Source organism: Leptonotus elevatus, chromosome 2 (genome assembly GCF_054856555.1).
Source record: "Leptonotus elevatus isolate MCC_2025b chromosome 2, RoL_Lele_1.0, whole genome shotgun sequence".
NCBI lineage: Eukaryota > Metazoa > Chordata > Actinopteri > Syngnathiformes > Syngnathidae > Leptonotus > Leptonotus elevatus.
In genome coordinates this window covers 4,463,746-4,483,553 of record NC_141240.1, presented here as the reverse complement: position 1 = coordinate 4,483,553, position 19,808 = coordinate 4,463,746, and the positions used below count along the sequence as shown (strand labels likewise).

The 19,808-nt window shown below is 41.8% G+C and overlaps 3 protein-coding genes across 6 annotated transcripts in view; all 3 read left to right on the top strand.

Annotated features, from left to right (window-relative positions):
• larp4aa (La ribonucleoprotein 4Aa) overlaps positions 1–9,799 on the top strand; it is a 29,920-nt gene extending 20,121 nt beyond the window's left edge. For both annotated transcript variants that reach the window (XM_086068136.1, XM_086068135.1), the window contains 6 exons: positions 4,496–4,714; positions 4,804–4,858; positions 4,939–5,097; positions 6,598–6,725; positions 6,804–7,011; positions 7,892–9,799. In XM_086068136.1, the coding sequence (XP_085924262.1) occupies positions 4,496–4,714; positions 4,804–4,858; positions 4,939–5,097; positions 6,598–6,725; positions 6,804–7,011; positions 7,892–8,272 (1,150 nt within the window). In that variant the 3' untranslated portion in view covers positions 8,273–9,799. The remainder of the gene's footprint in view (positions 1–4,495; positions 4,715–4,803; positions 4,859–4,938; positions 5,098–6,597; positions 6,726–6,803; positions 7,012–7,891) is intronic.
• A 2,719-nt stretch (positions 9,800–12,518) lies between these two features.
• asb8 (ankyrin repeat and SOCS box containing 8) lies at positions 12,519–18,110 on the top strand. Of its 2 annotated transcripts, XM_086070331.1 has the most exons (4): positions 12,519–12,618; positions 13,301–13,467; positions 13,551–13,655; positions 16,306–18,110. In XM_086070331.1, exons 2-4 carry the CDS (start codon positions 13,339–13,341, stop codon positions 16,939–16,941), a joined length of 870 nt encoding a protein of 289 aa, XP_085926457.1. In that variant the 5' UTR covers positions 12,519–12,618; positions 13,301–13,338; the 3' UTR covers positions 16,942–18,110. The 2 variants fall into 2 exon arrangements, with proteins under 2 accessions (XP_085926457.1, XP_085926458.1); XM_086070332.1 differs by lacking the exon at positions 12,519–12,618 and having other exon boundaries at positions 12,625–13,467.
• A 785-nt stretch (positions 18,111–18,895) lies between these two features.
• Positions 18,896–19,808, top strand: part of atf7a (activating transcription factor 7a) — a 32,954-nt gene continuing 32,041 nt past the window's right edge. For both annotated transcript variants that reach the window (XM_086069158.1, XM_086069157.1), the window contains exon 1: positions 18,896–19,178. In XM_086069158.1, the coding sequence (XP_085925284.1) occupies positions 18,957–19,178 (222 nt within the window). In that variant the 5' untranslated portion in view covers positions 18,896–18,956. The remainder of the gene's footprint in view (positions 19,179–19,808) is intronic.

Genomic DNA, 19,808 nt, shown 5'->3' with positions numbered 1-19,808 from the left:
CTTTGGGCCAAAGGTGCACAAAGATCCTTTAACACTAGTGACAGTACTAAATAACGTTGTTGTTTTTTTCTTGGAGTCCCAGCTTGGCTGTGCTCAAAACCAGCCTCTTTTCGTTAAAATTTTGAATCTCTACTGCCATGTGTGGCTGAAAAGTGAAACTGCACACCCTTTTTTTTTTTTTCTTTCTTCTTTCTCTTCCTGTACGTACGCAATGCACATATGACGTCACATCCACAGACAGACGGCGGGAAACTTGAACCCGAATCCAGTCTGAAAACTATTGGCCAGAGGTTTGCAAAGAGTACCCATTGTGAACAGCTAAGATGTTAATCTACTAATAGGGTTGATCTCAAATGACGTCACATTTTCCTCATTAATGTGCTCGGACAAAATAACAGCGTAGGTCGCACACGCACACATAATTTTGGAAGAAAATGACCTCCCAGGCTTAAAACACTTTGGAACAACTTAAACGGTGGTTGGCATGCGGAGACCTCAAAATGGGTGGAAAGAAAGCAGTTTTTTTTGAAAGGTAATATTTACTGTATGATCGTTGCTGCCACTCCGTTGCGGTCTAGATGGCTGCTAATATCGTGTTGGTCTGTAATTTTCACGAAAACAAAACATATTAAAGTCACGATTTTCAGTTGAAGATTTTAAGCCTCATCTTCGGGCTGTTATTTCTGTCTAGTTACTTTTGTTAAAGTGGCGTGGTGACATAGTGACCGCTCACATCTTACACTGATCAACTAGCATGTTGTGTAGGCATAGGGTTCTATAGCGCTGATGCTTTAAATTAATTTTCACATTTCGTTGGTAAACTCCGAGGTATTTTTGGTGCATTTACACCATGATGTATAGTACGAGGAAGGCTAACGCTAAGAAAGCAGACGATAAACATACCTGCAATATATTGGTTCTGTATTTTCAGCTGCTGGCCCATTTCCACCGACAAAATGTAGAAAGCACATATAGGTGTCTTCTGTGACATTTTTCACATAAATCACTGCCGTTTAATTGTACATGCTTGAACCCAGCGGAGACATTCCTCTGGAAACTCCGTTCATTCAATCCCGGTCACAACATCGCCAGTCCCATAGCGGCAGACACCAAAGCAGCAGAGGTTTGTTGTAACCATAATACATCTGTTAAGTATATTTATGGTGAAATAGCGAGTCAGTTCACAAGTTTTGCCTAGTACGAATACACTCCCTCAGTCGCCTGCCTGTGTTCCTTGTCTAAAAATCAACTGGCCACGCCCATGCGCTCTGTGCGCTTTTCTAAAAATATTATTTTGGGCGTAATTGTAAACTGCCCTATTAGAAGATGTTTCCATCATAAATGGTCAAATTAAATGGCTATTGTAAAGAAATTTTGGGGCAAATTGTTAAATAGAGCAGCTTTAACTAAACCACCCCCCCCCCCCCCAATTTTTATCTTACTTGTTTTTGTTAACGCAACGTGGCCAAGTTTTTGCGCATGTGTCTGAATACTTGTCGAATTTAGCAACAAAGTAATGGTTGTCAACACTGTCACTCTTAAATGTTGCACACGTAGTCATAACGAAGTGATACACATTTTTAAACTATCACTGTAAAAACAGTTCATCGGTGAGAAAAACAAAACGTTGAACGCTGCATCCCAGGTTGTCACTTAAAAAAATATCACAGGTCTCCCGCAGTCTGACTCGATGATGAAATCATGACAAATAGAGGGACACGGAGGTGTGAAGTTAACTGGCTTTGTTTCTGTCTCTCATGCTCTCATTCTCGCTGTCGTTCTCATACTCTCTCGCTCTCTGTTCTTCCTTGACAACGTGGGGCGCTTCACTCCGTCCATCCCAATGAGCATTAAGATTATGAGATCTGAGGGTCAAAGACTGCTGAGATCAGTGCATGTTGCCGTTTTTTTATTTGTCTTGTCATCTGCCTCTAAAGTGAGTTTCGTAATGTGCGCTTTGATCGAATGTATATCGTGCAGTTTGATTGCTTACCCCCTCAGCCAATCATAAGCACAGGTGTATTCTAGTAAACAACCCTCTTCTGTTGTGGTCAGCTAGTGTTTCCATTAAAACCAATGTAAGCTTATGTCTTACCTTTTTCAAAATCCGTTTGCCAAGCAGTGTGCCAACATTTTTTAAATTTGACTTTGTACATATGTAAGCCAATTAAGTTGCATTTACAACTCCATCTAATCAATCATTATTTTGATGACCTTTAAATTAACAATGCACACATTTACTCTCCTGGGCTTTTCGTGGCAAGCAAAGCAATTGCTTTATGAGGCATGTGCAAAATAGTCTCACACAGCAGGGATGCATCTGGTTTAGGCAATAACATCCATAGGACTTTTAGGCCCCTAAATTCTAGTGCTGAAGCAGTCGATGTGTCCTCTGGTTATTGGAAAACTAACGATTTTTACAAAGTGATTGTCCTTAAAAACAACATCTTTAAAAGTGCATTGCGGAGTTTTACACTTTTTTTTTAATTACTTGTGACTGCCACTTCTGTCCTAAAGCTTACCAGCATCTTTTGTGTCATGCTCATGCATGGTGCGCGTGCGAGTACGTCCGCTCAAATAAACTTAATTTTCTCCAGTTTTCTTGGAGCCTGAGCTGGAGTTTGGACTGTTCTTGGAAGTAGGCGTTTTCTTTTTTCTGTTTTTATTTCATTGCAACGTACGCTAACACTACATGTCCGCGCGAATGAGCATGTCACCCTCCAGCACTCCCCACCTCCCAAAAACTGTTCGCCCGAAACATGCCACACTGAAGGAAAGATACAAGCTGATAGTCGCAGTTAAAAAGTCAGGGCTCTTTGTATTTATCCGGACATTGGTGGAGCATGCATGTTGTAGGAACATCTTCAACATTAACATTTTCAACTCTGCAAAGCACCTTTAAAAGTGAAATTATTTTGGTCCTAACAGTTGCGCATACTGTAAAAAAAAATATTTCAGCCATTAGGTGTGATTATAACTTAAGTGCATAATACATTTTCACGCAATACCTGTTTTCAATTAATGTATATAATCTATAATACATCAGATATTGTTTAATATACAACATTAGATATTGTTTATTGTAATTAATATAAATTAGAGCTTTTATGTTCCTGACTGCAGTTCAGCAGTTTGAGAAGCTTTACGGCAGTCGGACAGCTCTCGTGTAGTACAATTTACTCTATTAATGGCAAGTTTCTCAAAACTTAATGCAGAAGAAAACCAGAAGAAGAAACCAAGAAACAATGCAGAAGAAGGCCTGCTGCTCCCACCACTGATGAAAACACCAAACTCTTACAGCAGGCATTTGCACAAAGCCAGGAAAACTCTGTCCACAGGGGTGTGCTGGAACTCTATCAACAATAGCTTGATTCCAACAGAATGATAGATTTGACTGTTCTGACTTGAGGCAGTTGAAAGGCTTCAAGCGGCAGATTTTCAACAACCTAAAGTTGATAAGTTTAAAGCTTGCAACTCTCTGGCGCAGACAGGCATTTTGCTATTCCGCTCCAGTGTCAGTTGTTGTGTCCATGGAAATTGGAATTATATGCTTCGAAAAACTGTCTAGCCTGAACTGTTGCAATGATGCCTGAACATAAATAGAAAAAAGCAAGTGTATAGTAACTTTTGGGACATCCTGTAGGTATTTTTATTGTGTGGATAAAACTTGGATTAATTAATGTTCTTATTGGCGTGACTTCAGTTACTGTTACTGAAAAATGTTTCAAATATTGTGGGTTCACAGTTCAAGTCTTGAATTTGCCTTGGTTAAATGTGTAGATACAGGATTTTTTTCTGTGTTCAAAATTACGAAGCAGCCGCCTCCAGCTAATTTTGTGCCGCCCCCAACCAGAGCGATCGATATCGCTCAACTAGGGTGACGAACCGTCCTGCGTAGCACGTCCACGCACAGCGTTTGAAGCTCAATTCATGCGTTTCGATAATTGGAGTTGTCCTGCAAAATCAATGCTTGCTGTAGGAAAATACACTGGCATAACTAGAATGTTGTGAAAGTACATTTTAATCCAAAAAGACTATATATTTGGTCCCAGTCTAAACTGTGTAAATTTGACTCATTTTATATGACATTTACATTTATTATGAATATTTTACTCACTTCCAAGTGGAATTTTTTCTCCGTTTAGACTGGGATCAAAGGGTTTGTGTATGGGTATAGTTTTAATAAAAGAATATTTTAACATGAGTCATATTCTTATTTGATCTCTTAACTTAAAGTTGCTTGTAAAAAAAAAAAAAAAAGTCAGTTGAATTTACAGAATACATGCGCATCATGGCGCATGGTCAGGATGATACCACCTTGAGCCAGGAAAACCCCTGGATACCATGTAAATCCATCTCCCATTCTTTGCACAAATATGACCAGGAACTTTGAGCTAGTCTAGTGTCAAGTTGTTAAAACATGAAACATTGGTTAGCAATCAACCATGTCTACAATAAGTGCCATGTGTACGACTGACGTGTTCCTCTGCTGTAGAAACCACGTGAAACCCCCGGTAAGGACGAACGAGGTGACCTCAGCGTCGATCACCCCTGTCCCTCTGGAGAGTCTGACGGGACTACGCAGTCCACAGCAGCATGCCCCCTCCAACCCAGTGCAGGTGGCCTCTGACCTGAGTGCCATGTTCTCACATCTGTCTTCCTCATCTTCCTCCTTAGACCCGACCGATGACTATAGCATGACTGGACGTGGACGGTAACCTCGTCTTCTTTTCTTGTTGTCTAGTCAGTCTCCTTTTCACGGGTGCTGAATTCAGCCGTGACCCCTGACTGTTTGCGTTTCAGACGGAGCACAACTTACAGGGGGACACGTAGAAGACGAGAAGACGAACGGATTATGGTACGCTCACTTTAATATTGGGCAGTCACATCAATGTCATTGTTCTGTTGATAATGTCTGCATGTCCATGTACTCTGCAGAGACCCGTACCGCTGGCGGAGGTTAAGGTTTCCCCTCCCAAATTTGACTTGGCTGCAACCAATTTCCCTCCTCTTCCCGGCTGTGTGATCAGTACTCAAGGAGAACCTGTGCTTGAGAACCGAATGTCGGATGTTGTTCGTGGCTTGTACAGGGACAAGGTAAGGGTAAAAAATAAAATGGTGCCTCCAAGTTTGACCACAATCCGCTCTATGACTATAGGGTTTCCCCTAGACAACTCCTATTTGTTCAATGGGGGGGGGGGGGGGGGGGGGGTTCAATTTTATGGAGCATTTAAAAGTTTTGGGGCGGTTAATTCATAAATTGGACGGTAAAGCAAGGGTTTTATTCAACAATAAAATAAATAACAATGTGGTAAAAGAACAATTGTTTTTCTTAAATTTGAGTTGTGTAAAGCAGACAAACTGTATTTTCTTGTCTAGAGACAAAATTAAATGGGTAAACCAAAAAACGTGCTGTATTGTAATTTTTAAAACATTTGTGGTGCAGACCTCAAAAGTCAAACAAAAAAATCGGGGCTCAATTGTGAAAACATTACTGCTATAATTATTATTTTATACTAATATACTGTAATGAATTGAGTCATGTGTATTGTTGTTTGATACACGTTATGTTCCATTTTGCTAAGCGATGCTATTTCCGAGCGTCTATGAATATATCATATGTAGAGGTGGGTAGTAACTAGTGGTGCAACGGTTCATAATTGATTCGTGGTCGGTTTGGATCAGGCCCCACGGTTCGGATAGCGTGTGATCTGCGGATTGGTTGGTGGAAAAAAACAAAGTGCGCATTCACAGTCGATACCATTCTGGCATGTCAAGGAAGCTGAAACATACTCAACGTAACATGCTAAGCCTAACTTCAAAATAAAGTTGACCAAATACAGTATTACATTGATGGCAACGCAAATGGCCTTAGTACACTTTTACTTTGAAGTTGGCCCACGTAGTGGTGTGTTGGCTAGCTTGACTTCCTTTTTAGACGTTTAGGATTTCTTTATCATAGTTGATTGACATTGTAGTTGCGACCAACATCAACACAGCGCTATCCCGAACTCATGTTTAATCGCTAATTTAGGACACTAAGAAACCACTACTTAATCACGCCGTCATTGTGTGATGCGGCAGAAGTCTCCGACTTAAGTGAGTTAAATCAAAGGAAGTCCACCCTTCTTTTTCCTGTCATTTTTCCCCAGATTTTTCAGGAAACACAAAAAATTTAACAATTTGCATCCTGAGGAGATGATTTAGGCAAAAAAATGACTGTTTACGGTTTACAGCTAGTGTCTTGTTCTATAGTGTTTTATTTTGGCAGTTTAAATGTAAATAAATATCACTAACGATTGTGGCAGCCAAAATCGTGCTGCCCTAATTGGAGTGCTTGCGTCTGTGGAAAACAAGAGCACTTAACAACTTGGCGCAGCACATAACATTGACAAACACAAATGCTGTCAAAGAGGAAAAACGCACAGTTAATCCTTATGTGTTGGCTAAAATTCTAGTGACGTCTGCAACATTAATTGTATAACTTTTGCGACTTTCAAACTTGAAGGTACCACTTCACATACCTACAAGGCAGTGCTAATTGAGAAGCACTGCTATATGGTAATAGTCGTAACATGTATCTTTTGTCATTTAAAGATGGAAGCAGTAAATAAAGAAAGCAGTGCAAGTGCAGCTGTCGTCACCGAGGATGGTTTGGCGTGCTCAAGTCCCAACCAGACTGCTGCAAAGTCTGTCATACAACCTCTCGCGCCACTGGCCCAGAGGTAAGTAATAGTAGCATAAGAAGTCTACACTCGACATGGCTGGAGGTGTGAAACACGTTGGTTTGGACATGACACCAGGAGTCGGGAGAAGAGACTGGAGCATCCAGAGCCGCCGGTTTCCAAAGCAATTGCCAGCGTGCCTGCCGAAACTACAGTTAGCCCCGCCTCCTCCACGCAAGCTGTGCACAGCTGGGGGCCTCCTGCGCTGCCCGCTGCCTCCGCCTCCAGCCCGCTGATGCCCACCATGCCCCCGCCTCTTCCTGCTGCTATTCCTGCGCCTGCACAGGTGAGCATGTGCCGCCTTTTACTAACAGCAAATGCGGCAACACATTTATGACAACGTCCAGCGTCCTAGACTGCTATAAAGGGATACTTGACTCATTTAGCCATTTTTAGCAATAAAAATGCCATAGTTTGTCTATAATTAATTTGATAATCTCTTTCATGTACAATTAATACCTATAAAAAACATTTTGCCACTTGGTGTTGACTGAAAATTAAATCACAGGTGCTCAGAGCTCAGGGCAAACAGACATGATTGGTCGTTACCCGTTTCCTGAGTGCGCATGATATCATCTTCAGTCGACAGCAAGTGGCGAAATTTGTTTTTAGAGGTATTCATTCATTGTACATGTAAAATAATGCAGTTATCACATGAAATACAAAAAAAATATTGTCCTTTTACTGCTGAAAATGGCTAAATGAGTCAGGTATCCCTTTAATGCGCTTTACAACAGGAATGAAGATTTTCAAACATGCGTAGGTGTTCTGTTCTAAAAACAACTCACTAGTGCTGGGACACTGTCTCGCTAAGAAAAATTTAAACAGATCCTTTATTTAAACGTAACATTTCTTAACCTACCAAATATTCTATACTTTGTTTAAAAATGAAATAGCTGGGCCAAAGGCAGTGCAGGGGAAAGCCAGCACTTGTAAAACCAAAGACATTTTCACTGGTGGAGGCAGATTTGCATACACTTGTCAATTGGTTTGCAGATCCACGCATGTCACGCATGCAACGGACAAAGCATCAAACAAACTGTGTCAACTGTTTCACATAGTAATAGAGTATGTTCTGTTGATCAGAATTTTACGTTGTTAGCTAACACTCATGGATGCAATGCAACTCTTTTGATTGTCAGTCATGTTCCCTCCATCTTGTTTAGGAACCCCGTAAGCTCAGCTACGCCGAGGTGTGCCAACGGCCTCCCAAGGACCCGCCGCCCCCGGCACCCTGCGGCACGGCGACGGGCCAGCCTTTGCGCGAGTTGCGTGTGAACAAGTCTGACGAGCCCGGCTCCAGCGGCAACCCCGGAGACAAGCCGGAGCGAGGCCACGACAGAGAGGCGCCGCGAGAGTGCAAAGACGGCAAACCCGCACGCGAGCGGGAGTCCAAGGGCCACTATCGCAGCAACGTGCCCCCCCGAGGCACTGGCCTCAAGTTCCGAGAGCAGAGGCGGCCGCCTCTGGCCAGACGCCACTCTCCACAGGGTGCTTACAGGCACGCTGGCAAAGAGCAGAATATCCCTCCCGTATCGCCAAAGTAAAGAAAAACAAAACTCTATGAATAGAAAAAAGATGTATGAAAATCTACATGGATATATGTCTAATTATATACAAATAATTAACATAAAAGCAACATTATGGTAGCTACCTTTCCCTGGAAATTTTCCATACGGCAGCACATCCAAGACTTGTGGGCTAAATGACAGCTGGTGAACTGAAAGGAGTGATTTGAAAAGGAAATAATTGACTTTCCGTATAGGTGCTCGCATTTGTGCTCGCCTTGGGAGAGGTAGGACGCTGGCGCCCTCTACATGGCCCTCTACCACCTTTTGATTTCAAGAACAATATGCACTAAAGAGGAGAACATGCATATGTCATGTACATAGAAAAAAAGATATCACTAACACAAAGTGAGCTGTGCTTTGGTTTGCAAGTATGACTGAAGGGTTTTGACTGTTTCTGCATTGATTGTTCAAGCAAAATGATTGACGTGTTTAATGAGACACAGATTTCTTCTACTGGAAGCGTGTCTGATCACTTTTGGCTTCAAAGTTGCGTTGGGCAAATACCACAAGGTAACAATTTTAAGTTTTGTCAGACCTTCTCCTCATGTTGCTTTTTATCGCAAACCTTTCAACGTTTTAGACTCTGAACACTGATAATCAGTCAGGATCTTTGTTTACATATTTGAGTGTAGTGGGGGCGATTCTAAACCGTTGGCGGTCACCGGATGTGTGAATTGCGCTTGAGCGGCGGCACAGCCTTGAAGTGAGGGCTCCGCTATGTTTGGATGTAAAATAACTCATTGTCAAGCTCCCTGAGATGGCGACGCGCTAGCATACTGACGGCCGAATGTTGTCATTGCTGTCTGGCAGATGTTTTGGCCCACCAAAAGTGGATTTTTGTTGGCTGCGGTATTAGCTCTTATAACCTTCACTATATGTGGGAGATTTCAGTAGCTAGTGTGGAGGCTTCTGACAGCAGGGATCCACCTGATTGTGCTTTTTAGGGTTGAGTTTGCTTCTTTTTTTTTCTTTTTTTTTAAGAAAAACTGGCTAACTTTAGAATGTTGAGGTTTGAGCTCACTGTATGTATTGCTTTTACATATTTATTATAATTTTGTTTCGCAAGGCTTTTCTCTCAATATTGGTAGGCTGGTTTCACCAAAGTTGTGTGAAATCGCATTGACAAAACCAAATTGACCGTTCAACATGGCCAGCAGAGAGAAATGTTTAACGCTTTGGGTGTAGAGGCGCACCAAATGAAAAAGCAATCACTGGAGCTGCCAATTGGTTTTCACCTTTGAGTTCAATTAACACAAAATGCACTAACGTCCAAAAACGTCTGCTCGTGGAAAATGTGAAATTATTATTGCAAGCGTTTGCTTGGCAGGCAGAAATGACCGCCACCACCACCCCGTCCTTTTTTTGTTTGGCTTATTTTGTTGATTTTGTTTTTTTTGGGTTGGGATTGTAAAAGGAAATATAGATAATTGATCAAGCAAGTGTTTGAGACACAATCCTACAACTGTAAGAATTGTCACCAAAAAATAAATTATTTTGATTTGGCATTCCTGTGTCCTATTTCCCCCCCACTTTTGCTACTGTGTGCATCATACACCATTCCAGTTACATTTTAATTGAGCTTTTGTGAGTGAGAACTTGTAATTAGGCATGCAGTTTTTATATTCTTCTTTGTTTGCTGAAGGTGCTTGAATATAACATGAGAACACAAGTGCTTATACACATAGATGTTTTCAAACTCTTAACTCAAAAGTTAAATTGATGTAGATTGCCTGAGGTGTCACTTCATCAGTGGGCAGGCAATGACCATCTTAAAAGATAAAGCGGCTGAAGAAAAAAAGATCTAGCCTTTATCTGCCAGCAATACAGGACTCCTCTGAAGAAGAACCAAGCTTCGAAGGGGAGTTTGACACGGGAAGTTCACCGGTGTCACTGAGGATCGCGTCCCTCCGAACAGTGAGCGGGATCATGGAGAAAGGGCAATTATGGTATTGGTCTATTATTATTATTATTATTATATACTGCGGTCAGGCCAGCCTCCACTCGAAAAGACAAGTCCAGCCAGCCGCCTCAACGATTGTTAATACTGTGCATTACGGTAATATGCCGGCATGCCGCTGCGTTGGCCATCTTCAAAATAAAAGCTACTCAACACCTGGTTAAGGGTTAATTTTTTTTAATTGATTTTAAAAATTCGTTTAAAAAATCATGATTTGTTATCCCAGGACCACACCAGTTCTACAGGACAACCAAAGTTGCATTTCAAAATAAAACTCCTTTGAAAATTTAAATTTCGATGATTATTGCTGATTAAAATAATAATAATAATAATTTAATTCATGATTTGTTATGCCAGGACCAGACCAGTTCTAAGAGACACTACACCAGGGGTGCTCAAGTTCAGTCCTCGAGAGCCCCTATCCAGCCTGTTTTCCATGTTTCTCTCCACTTACACACCTGATTCATGATCAGAATGGTTATCAGGCTTCTGCAAAGCTCGCCGATTTGCTGATCATTAGATTCAGCTGTGCTGCAGGATGGAAACGTGGAAAACAGGCTGGATAGGGGCTCTCAAGAACCGAACTTGAGCACCCCTGCACTACACCTTCCCAGGTGTCCAATCATAGTACTTTGACCAAAATCTGATGTTGCATTTCAAAATAAAACTCCTTTGAAAATCGAAATTTAAACTATTATTGCTGATTTTTTTTTCTTCTAAATTTGTTATCCCAGGACCAGACCAGTTCTACAGGACACTATAACAACCCAGGTATGCAACCAAAGTACTTTGACCAAAATCTGATGTTGCATCTCCTGGGATAACAAAACTGATTTTTTTAATGATTTTTTTTTAAATCTGCAAAAATAGTTGAAATTTCAATTTTCAAATGAGTTTTTTTTTTAATGCAACATCAGATTTTGGTCAAAGTACTTTGGTTGGATACCTGGGTTGGTGTAGAGTCCTGTAGAACTGGTCTGGTCCTGGGATAACAAACCATGATTTTTTTTTAATGATATTTTTAAATCAGCGATAATGGTCGAAATATACATTTTCAAAATAGTTTTATTTTGAAATGCAACATCAGATTTTGGCCAAAGTACTTTGGTTGGATACCTGGGTTGGTGTAGTATCCTGTAGAACCGGTCTGGTCCTGGGATGACAAACTTTGAATTTTTAATGATATTTTTTAAATCAACAATAAGGGTCGAATTTTCAATTTTCAAAGGAGTTTTATTTTTGAAATGCAACATCAGATTTTGGTCAAAGTACTTTTGTTGGATACCTGGGATGGTGTAGTGTCTCTTAGAACTGGTTTTGATTTTGGCCAAAGTACTTTGGTTGGATACCTAGGGCGGTGTAGTGTCCATTAGAACCGATTTCGGTCCTGGGATAACAAACTTTGAATTTTTAATGATCTTATTTATTTTTAACTCTAAACCAGGTGTTTTGGTAAGCTTTTATTTTGAAGGGGGGCAACGCGGCGGCATGTCGGCATGTTACCGTAATGCACAATATTAACAATATGCGGCTGGCTTCACATTGTCTTTTGGAGTGGAGGCTGGCCTGATTACAGTCCCTATATTGTTTTTCCAATAAGACGCTATATTTGTTAAGGGGTGAACTCTTCGGACGCGTGTCGTTGCACCAAAAAACAAAATCCAAAAATGCCCGGTCGTGTGGTCAAAAACAATTTATTTCCAAAAAAGTCTAATCCTTTCCATTACTGTTCAAAACACAACACGAGCTTTTCCACATACGACAACGGTCAAAAATCAGTTTGCCTCCGGCTCCAAAGTTCACACACCTGACACTCATTACCTTGAGGCGAGCTTCATTTAATTATTTCCTGGGGGCGCATGCGCCACCATGCGGTCAAATCCAGGTATCACACGCAGAGAAGGAAAAACAAACAGGCACTCATGAATTACAGCTGAATGATTTTGAAAAATCTGACCCCCCCAACCAACATCGTGAAAGTGGTTTGTGTATGCGATTTTTTTTTTAATGTCCTCTTCCCATGTATTTTGGGCACAGTGGCTTACAAATCAAATTAGAGGCACAACATCAGACCAGAGAGGGCTGATTTACCACCCCCCTCCCCCCACATATTTTACGTGCCAGGTCATAGTGACAGTTTTAACAAATATGATGAAAAAGTTTTTTTGTTTTTTTGTTTTTTTGTTTTTTTTGCAAGTGGTAATGCTCAATCTGCCGTTTGCGCGAGCGCAGCGCTCTCGGAACATGGGGCGTGGTCACACGTGACGATGACGTCAGGTTTTTGTGTCTGTCAAACCGAGTAGCAAATAAACGGTCCCACCAAACAGGCAGGTTGGCAAACGCCTCAGTTTGTTGATCACAAACGGTACGTCTTCACCTTTAACCGTCCACTTGTAGATGGTCGAATGAAGCGCCGTCTTCAAGTGCTCGGAATTCGTGTCGTTTGTGTTTTATGTGCCCCCGGTGTTCGATTCTCGATGCTAGTGGCGTTAGCTAGCTAGCGAGCTTGGTATCTGTAGACAGTGGTGCAAAAATAGCCGAGAATGTTTTCTAAATGAGACCGTCAGCTTGTGCTTTCCCAGCAGGTCTTGTGTGGCAATCAAGCGGCGTCCCTCGGTGTAACGTGTGCATCGATTTTTATCAACAATATCTTGTCGTTTGATGTTGGAACGCGAGTAATGGTAACGCTGCGGATCAGGCATTTACATCTCGTCGAATAGCTATTGTCACATCGAATGGTTATATTGCATGTCACCTGCGTCAATATTTCATGAACATAAGTGATATATATTTAAATGTATGCTAAATAATGCAATAATTGTGAGAACGGATGATTTTAAAAATATATTGTTCTCATTTTTGTTAGCATGACCTGGCCCATATGTGTCTGTTTTAAAAATCAATTGTGGCCCTTCAGCACAAAAGTTTGCACACCAATGCCTCAGATGCACGTTGAAAAGAAAGTCATGCAAATTTGCTGCTGCTAGTCCACTTTTGCTGTGCTTTCCTCTTTAATGCTTACAAATGTTTATGTGGATGTGCCTCAGTGTCACCCTTGTATGGGTGCCATGGTCGTCAGTAACACATGAGCTCTACTATGTGGTACATCATGCAAAGCATTCAAAGTAAATACTCCCTGTCCGAGCGGCTCATCCGCACCATCGCCGCCATCCGCTCCTTCCCGCATGACAACGTGGAGGATCTTATTCGCAAGGTGATCTGTCTTGTCCGAACCGTGTATCCAGATTGTTTTTGCACCTTTTGTGGTGACGAATGTTGTTCATATGTTATATAAAGGGTGCTGATGTGAACCGCATGCACGGCACACTGAAGCCTCTGCACTGCGCCTGCATGGTTGCTGATGCTGACTGTGTGGAGTTGCTGTTGGAGAAGGGGGCAGAGGTATGCATCACACCATATATTTGCGGTTTGGCACCCGCAGATTTATTTTTCCATTGTTTTGTTTTGGTTGTACCATCCTATCTCGCACCCCCCAATTGTTGTGAGGAACATATTATGAATGTTTATCAGCATTTTTAAAGTAATTTCTTGGAACGTATCATCAGCAAAAAGTGAGGGAACACTGTATGTTTACATATATGTAATATAAAACATAGTTGGCACAACTTGGCAGTGCACTAGGTCATGAAGCCATATAGCTAATGTGGCTAAACTGTATAAAAGTATCTTAGCTACATGTGAGTGTATTTAGTGTCGACATCATGTGTTTATGTAGTGGTGCCACTTGTTTTGCCGCTATCCTGCTACGTGTGGCGCTCATGCATGCACATGGCAGAGACGTTGTTGCCCAAATAACACATAACACTTAAGAGGTAAAATGTATTTTTTCTGGTTCTAGGCATAGCTTGATGGTATCTGCGCATTGCAGTGGTAGAAATCGTCTAAGTCAATTAGGGGTGCGCCGATGCCGATCCCGAGTTTTTCCATAACAAGCAGCATACACCTTCAGGGTTCCAATTTAGTTTTAGTGGAAAACATTGAACAATAGCTGTGAAATAATATAAATGCGTTGTTTTAACTACACATGATAAAAATGAAAAGCCTATTTGTCATCTCAGCAGCAGAGGACAGTGGTTGACTTTTTCAGACCTCTGAGGAGGGAGATGAGATCGGTGGAAAAGATTGCTTTATTTCTAAGGGATTGACCGATCACAGATACCCCAAAATTAAGGAAAACGGGGCCGATAAATCGGCTGGCCGATTGATCGTTGCACCCCTAAAGTCAATTGCGCCGAATCACTACAGATAAAATGAGGGCACTTACAGTATACTTTTGTAGCGGGGAGGGAAGATTCATGCTGTTCCTAGTTGCATCATCTCGTCTCCGTTTTAGCCCCCCCAAAAATCGTGACAACTGAGAGGGTGAAAGAGAGTTTTACACTAGCAATTCAGTACTAAATTGATCTGTCTTTTCACATTTGATTTCTACACTTCCAGTATCTTGCAAAAATATTTAATCACTATTAAATTTCAATAATAGGCACAAAAAAATGGTTCTGTCACATCAAAATATATACAGTTGATATATATTGTGTATATATATATATATATATATATATGTATATATATATATATATATATATATATATAATAGTCTAGTATTATATTGCATAAGGAGGCTGACATGTTTCACCGCCATCTTTCTGATACGGTTACATGAAGGAAAATTTTGCCACTGTAGTAATAGTTGGTAGGCTTGCGAAGTGTGCTCTCTCTGAGGCACCATAGTGCACGTGTTTCAAAGTGCATGCAACATAGGTCGTTGCATTCTATTAGTTCACCACTACATGGCACTAAATTCTACATAATCACTTTAACTAGTTCGTCTGTCATGTCATCCTTTTTTTTTCAGCACGTGAGAGGCATTATTCAAAGTTGTTTTATGTGACTTGGGGTCAATGTAATTGGTTTTTGGTGCAGAAACTAATTTGCTCACCCTCGCTGGCATGCCGCTATCGGCAGATGTAAACAATATGCCATTGGTTGCTTGACAAGCGATGTTCTGATTACAGTGAACTGCAACCATTCACGTGCGTCACTGTCCGCATGGAGGATTGTGGGATTACCATATGTAATTTGCATACAGACATTTATGACAGGTGTAGCGAGGGTTACCCAGTGCGATTTTGACAAAGAAATTGTCCGCGCCAATGTGGCGAGCGTGAGAAATATTGACCTCTCTGGTTTCTGTTTCACCTCGTCATTGGAGAGGTGGCGAATGGGGAGCGTGCACCATGAATATATTCCTTATCAATGCATTTGTTCCTATCTCCTGCGAATAGCATGGGTCCACTGCAGAGGTGGCAAATCCAGGTCCAGAAAGTAAAAACCCTGCCACAGTTTGGCTTTAGCCCCTGATGCTAGGCTAGCTCCCTAGCAGGTAAACGAGCACCATGGGAGCTAGCTAGCTAGCACCTGGCAGTAAAAACCCTGCCACAGTTTGGCTTTAACCTCTGATGCTAGCTATCTCCCTAGCTAGCTCCCATGGTGCTTGTTTCCCAGCGAGGGAGCTAGCTAGCTAGCACCTGAAAGTAAAAACCCTGCCACAGTTTGGCTTTAGCCCCTGATGCTAGCTAGCTAGTACCCATGGTGCTTGTTTACCAGCTAGGGAGCTAGCTCGCACCTGAAAGTAAAAACCCCGCTACAGTTTGGCTTTAGCCCGTGATGCTAGCTAGCTCCCTAGCAGGTAAACGAGCGCCATGAGATCTTGCTAGCTAACACCTGGGGCTAAAGCCAAACTATGGCAGGGTTTTTACCTTCTGGACTTGGTTTTGCCACCTCTGGTCCACTGTATGTGAATAAAGTTTGGAAATACTGTATATATCCATTCATTCATTATCTGAACCACTTATCCTCATGAGGGTTGCGGGCTAGCTAGAGCCTAGCCCAGCAGTTTTCGGGCAGTAAGTGGCTTGATATGATATTTATCACTTCAGCGTACATAGAATATGTAAAAGCCTTAAATATGACATATGGAATGTGGATTTTGCATTTTAAATCCTGCCCCAGCATAACCTCTGCATTATATCAGGTGAATGCTTTGGATGGATATAACCGCACGGCGCTCCACTATGCAGCGGAGAAGGACGAGAGCTGTGTGGAGCTTCTTCTGGAGTACGGGGCCCAGCCCAACGCTCTGGATGGCAACAAGGATACTCCACTCCACTGGGCCGCCTTCAAAGACAACCCCGAATGTGTGCGAGCGCTGCTCGACAGCGGGGCTTGCCCCAACGCCCGTGACTACAACAGTGACACGCCGCTGAGCTGGGCAGCCATGAAGGGCAACCTGGAAAGCGTCAAAGTGCTTTTGGACTACGGCGCACAGGTGCACGTGACCAACTTGAAGGGCCAAACGCCCATCTCCCGACTGGTGGCCCTCTTGGCACGTGGCCTGGGCACAGAGCAAGAGGAGGAGTGCCTGGAACTGTTGTGCCGGGCGGCCGGGCGCTTTGAGATCCGCCGAGCCGACGGCACGCTTCCCAAGGAGCTCAGCAAGGATCCGCAGCTGCTCGCCAGGCTCACCGGCATGGTGGCTCAGGCGCCCACACTGCGCTCTCTGGCACGCTGCGCCGTCAGGCATAGTCTTGGGGTGCGATTCCTGCCCACGGCGGTCAAAGAACTTCCTCTACCAGAGACCATCAAGGAGTATCTCCTCCTCAGAGACTGAGACGGCAGGGTTTTTCTCTTCGTCTCAAACAAACATGGCAGCCTCTTGTGCCCTTTTTCCACTGCGCAAGTACCACATCGAACTCGGGCAAAAACGGCGCTGCACTGAGGGCCTCAGTCCAAACAAGATATGCTAGCTCAAGTAACTCACTCCACTCTTGTCTTATGATACAGCTGGAACCAATATATTAGAAGAAAAAATAACATGTACGAAGGCAGAACCGAGGTTTTTGACCATCATAAAGCAGATCTGTCAAATGCTGTTTCACAAAATGACAGGTAGTGAACTGATTTAGTGCAAGAAATAGATTTTTGGTGGGCACTTAAAACAGTATGATGTCCGTGTTATGTTTTAGAATGAATACATGGACAACGGGCAAGTACGTTATATTTTTGAGAAATTTTCTTTTCCAATGTGACCCTAATACTCCTTCGTACTTCACTGTATCATAAGAGGAAACAATAGCATATAAATCACTGTTGCAAGCAACAGTGGAGAGGAGTGAGATTCTTGGAATCCTGACGGAACAGATACTACAGATAACAATCGAATACAAAAGGCGTAATAGGTACAGTGGAAAAGGGGCATGACGAGGTAGCGTTTGAATGATTGTTGTCTCCAGGAGTACAGTGAAGTGTGTTTAAGAACAGCACACGGATTTACCGCTGCACCATTACATTCATATTCCAAGCACTTGAAAAGTCTGTCTCACGCGTGTCTTCAATGCACGGAATGCGGATGAGGGATCCTGTTTCTTGTTGTGCCAGGAATCATCTAATGTCACTGTCTTTTACACTACTGAGGTAACAAATGATATTGGGAACAGTTGTATTTGTTATTTTCAGTTTTTGTGAATTGGATTGGGTACGTAAGTCTCACCTGATAACATGATGACAACCTGCTGTTCTGTGTGCAATTCAATGTCAAGCAAAGTTGCCATAGAGGAGCGAATGGTTTTATTACACAACGTTTGTATTACATGATTTTTTTTTTAAAGACTGTCTTTAATTTAACTAATAACATGGCAAGAACTTTAAGTTACTAATGTTTTTAAGATTTACCCAATATGCTTTGTACTATGCATCTAATTTGAATGGTTTTGTGTTGTGGTGTTGCAGATCATGTATAATTAATCATGTTAAAGTCGCATCTTGTTTACGCCTGCTAAAGTGCTGCTTTTTTTTTTGAGTACCTAATGAAAGTAATGACTTTCCTTATCTGTGTAGTTCTTCAGTATTCATCATCAGGTAGTTATTTGATGAAACACATAAGAGATGCAACCTGCCAAATTCGGACGGCTGTGTCAGAGTTAACGACTAAAATGGACAGATTCACATTGTTAGTCACTCTTAACACGCTGTTATTTTTCAACTAGTACAGTGACGCACTCAGGCCGCTAGCGCACTGGCCTGATGAAGGAAGTTGCGACGCCTTTTCGAGAACCACGATATAAAAAAAAAAAGATGTGTCAATTAAAACGACAGCTTAAATGTGATTCAAATTAGCAACACGAAAGACATACTGTAAGTGCCAACAAATATGCTTTGGTAATATGACGTGGCACCAGCTGTTGCAATACATTCTGGAATTTGTAGTAGTGTAAGCGCTGTGAGCATCCTTCTGGCATTTGCGCATTAGTTGTGGCTCAAGTGAACGCAAGTCATGGTTGAAAGACAGCGTTAAAATAAATAATAATGTAATATAAAAACATTTTTATATCACCATCTTTTTGTCAAGGCCAGGGGTGCCTTGATGTGGAGTTGTATAACCCTTACGGATATGAAATCCAATGATGTAAAGTTTACATCAATACATTAGTTAAGTCACTAAACTCGCGCGCGCACTGGGCTCACGTACTTTTCGAACTTCTTTGAAACCTTTAATGTTGCCTTTAAAAAGCCTATGCAGCCCAACTTACTTTCTCTTCCCAAAGCAGCTTTTCACGAGAGACGATTTAGTGGCCTCATTCCTCCCGCTTTGTGTGTCTTCATTTCCTCGTGTATTTTGTTTATAATATGATAGGTAATAACCATAACGGAGCAGATCAAAAGAGCGAAGTGCCGCAAACGTCACAATCGCTCACCAGCAGCCGCAACAGCAGCGTCAGCGTCACACAGAGACAAAAGAAGGTTGAACACAACTTGGAAGATCGCAAATATTCTTGCCAGAAATCCACGGATCCGATTCTTCCAACTTGCTGTGCATATAACTCACTTATTAGGACACACACTCCACAGGTAAGTCAAAATATTCTCGCTCATTGGCTTTGACCAATGACCATATTCTCTCATTCCTACCCGCACATGGATCAACACATAAAAAAAAAAACATTTAGAATTGTTAGAAAAAAAAGAAGTTGGGCAAATCCTTGTGTATAACTTTTAGAAGTAAATAATAGTAATACGTACCACAAAATATTCACAGTGATCCATTGGGGGTCTCCAATTAAAAAGAAACCAACTTAAAACAACTCTGCATCCTTTACATATTTCCGTCCTTGAGCAAGATATTGAACGCCCAGTTGTTCCTGATACTGCGTCATGAGTAGTCGAATGTAAAGCGCTTTGAGGGCCTTGTAAGGTGGAAAAGCGCTATTTAAATGAAGTAACATATATCACAAATTATTATTCACAGTGGTCTAATTTAAAAGAAACAGACTTAAACAACTCTGCATCCTTGACACATTTCAATCAAAGACGTGTTTGAATGTAAGCGCAACGTCCATTTACCAGTTATTAAGCAAATGACAAATGGACAAAGCTGAGTTTTCCCACTTTTTGTTTTACAAAGCGAGTATGATCATCTTTAACCTATCACGATAATACTTAAGTAATGCGTTTAAATCATCGGGATGTCATTAGAAATCA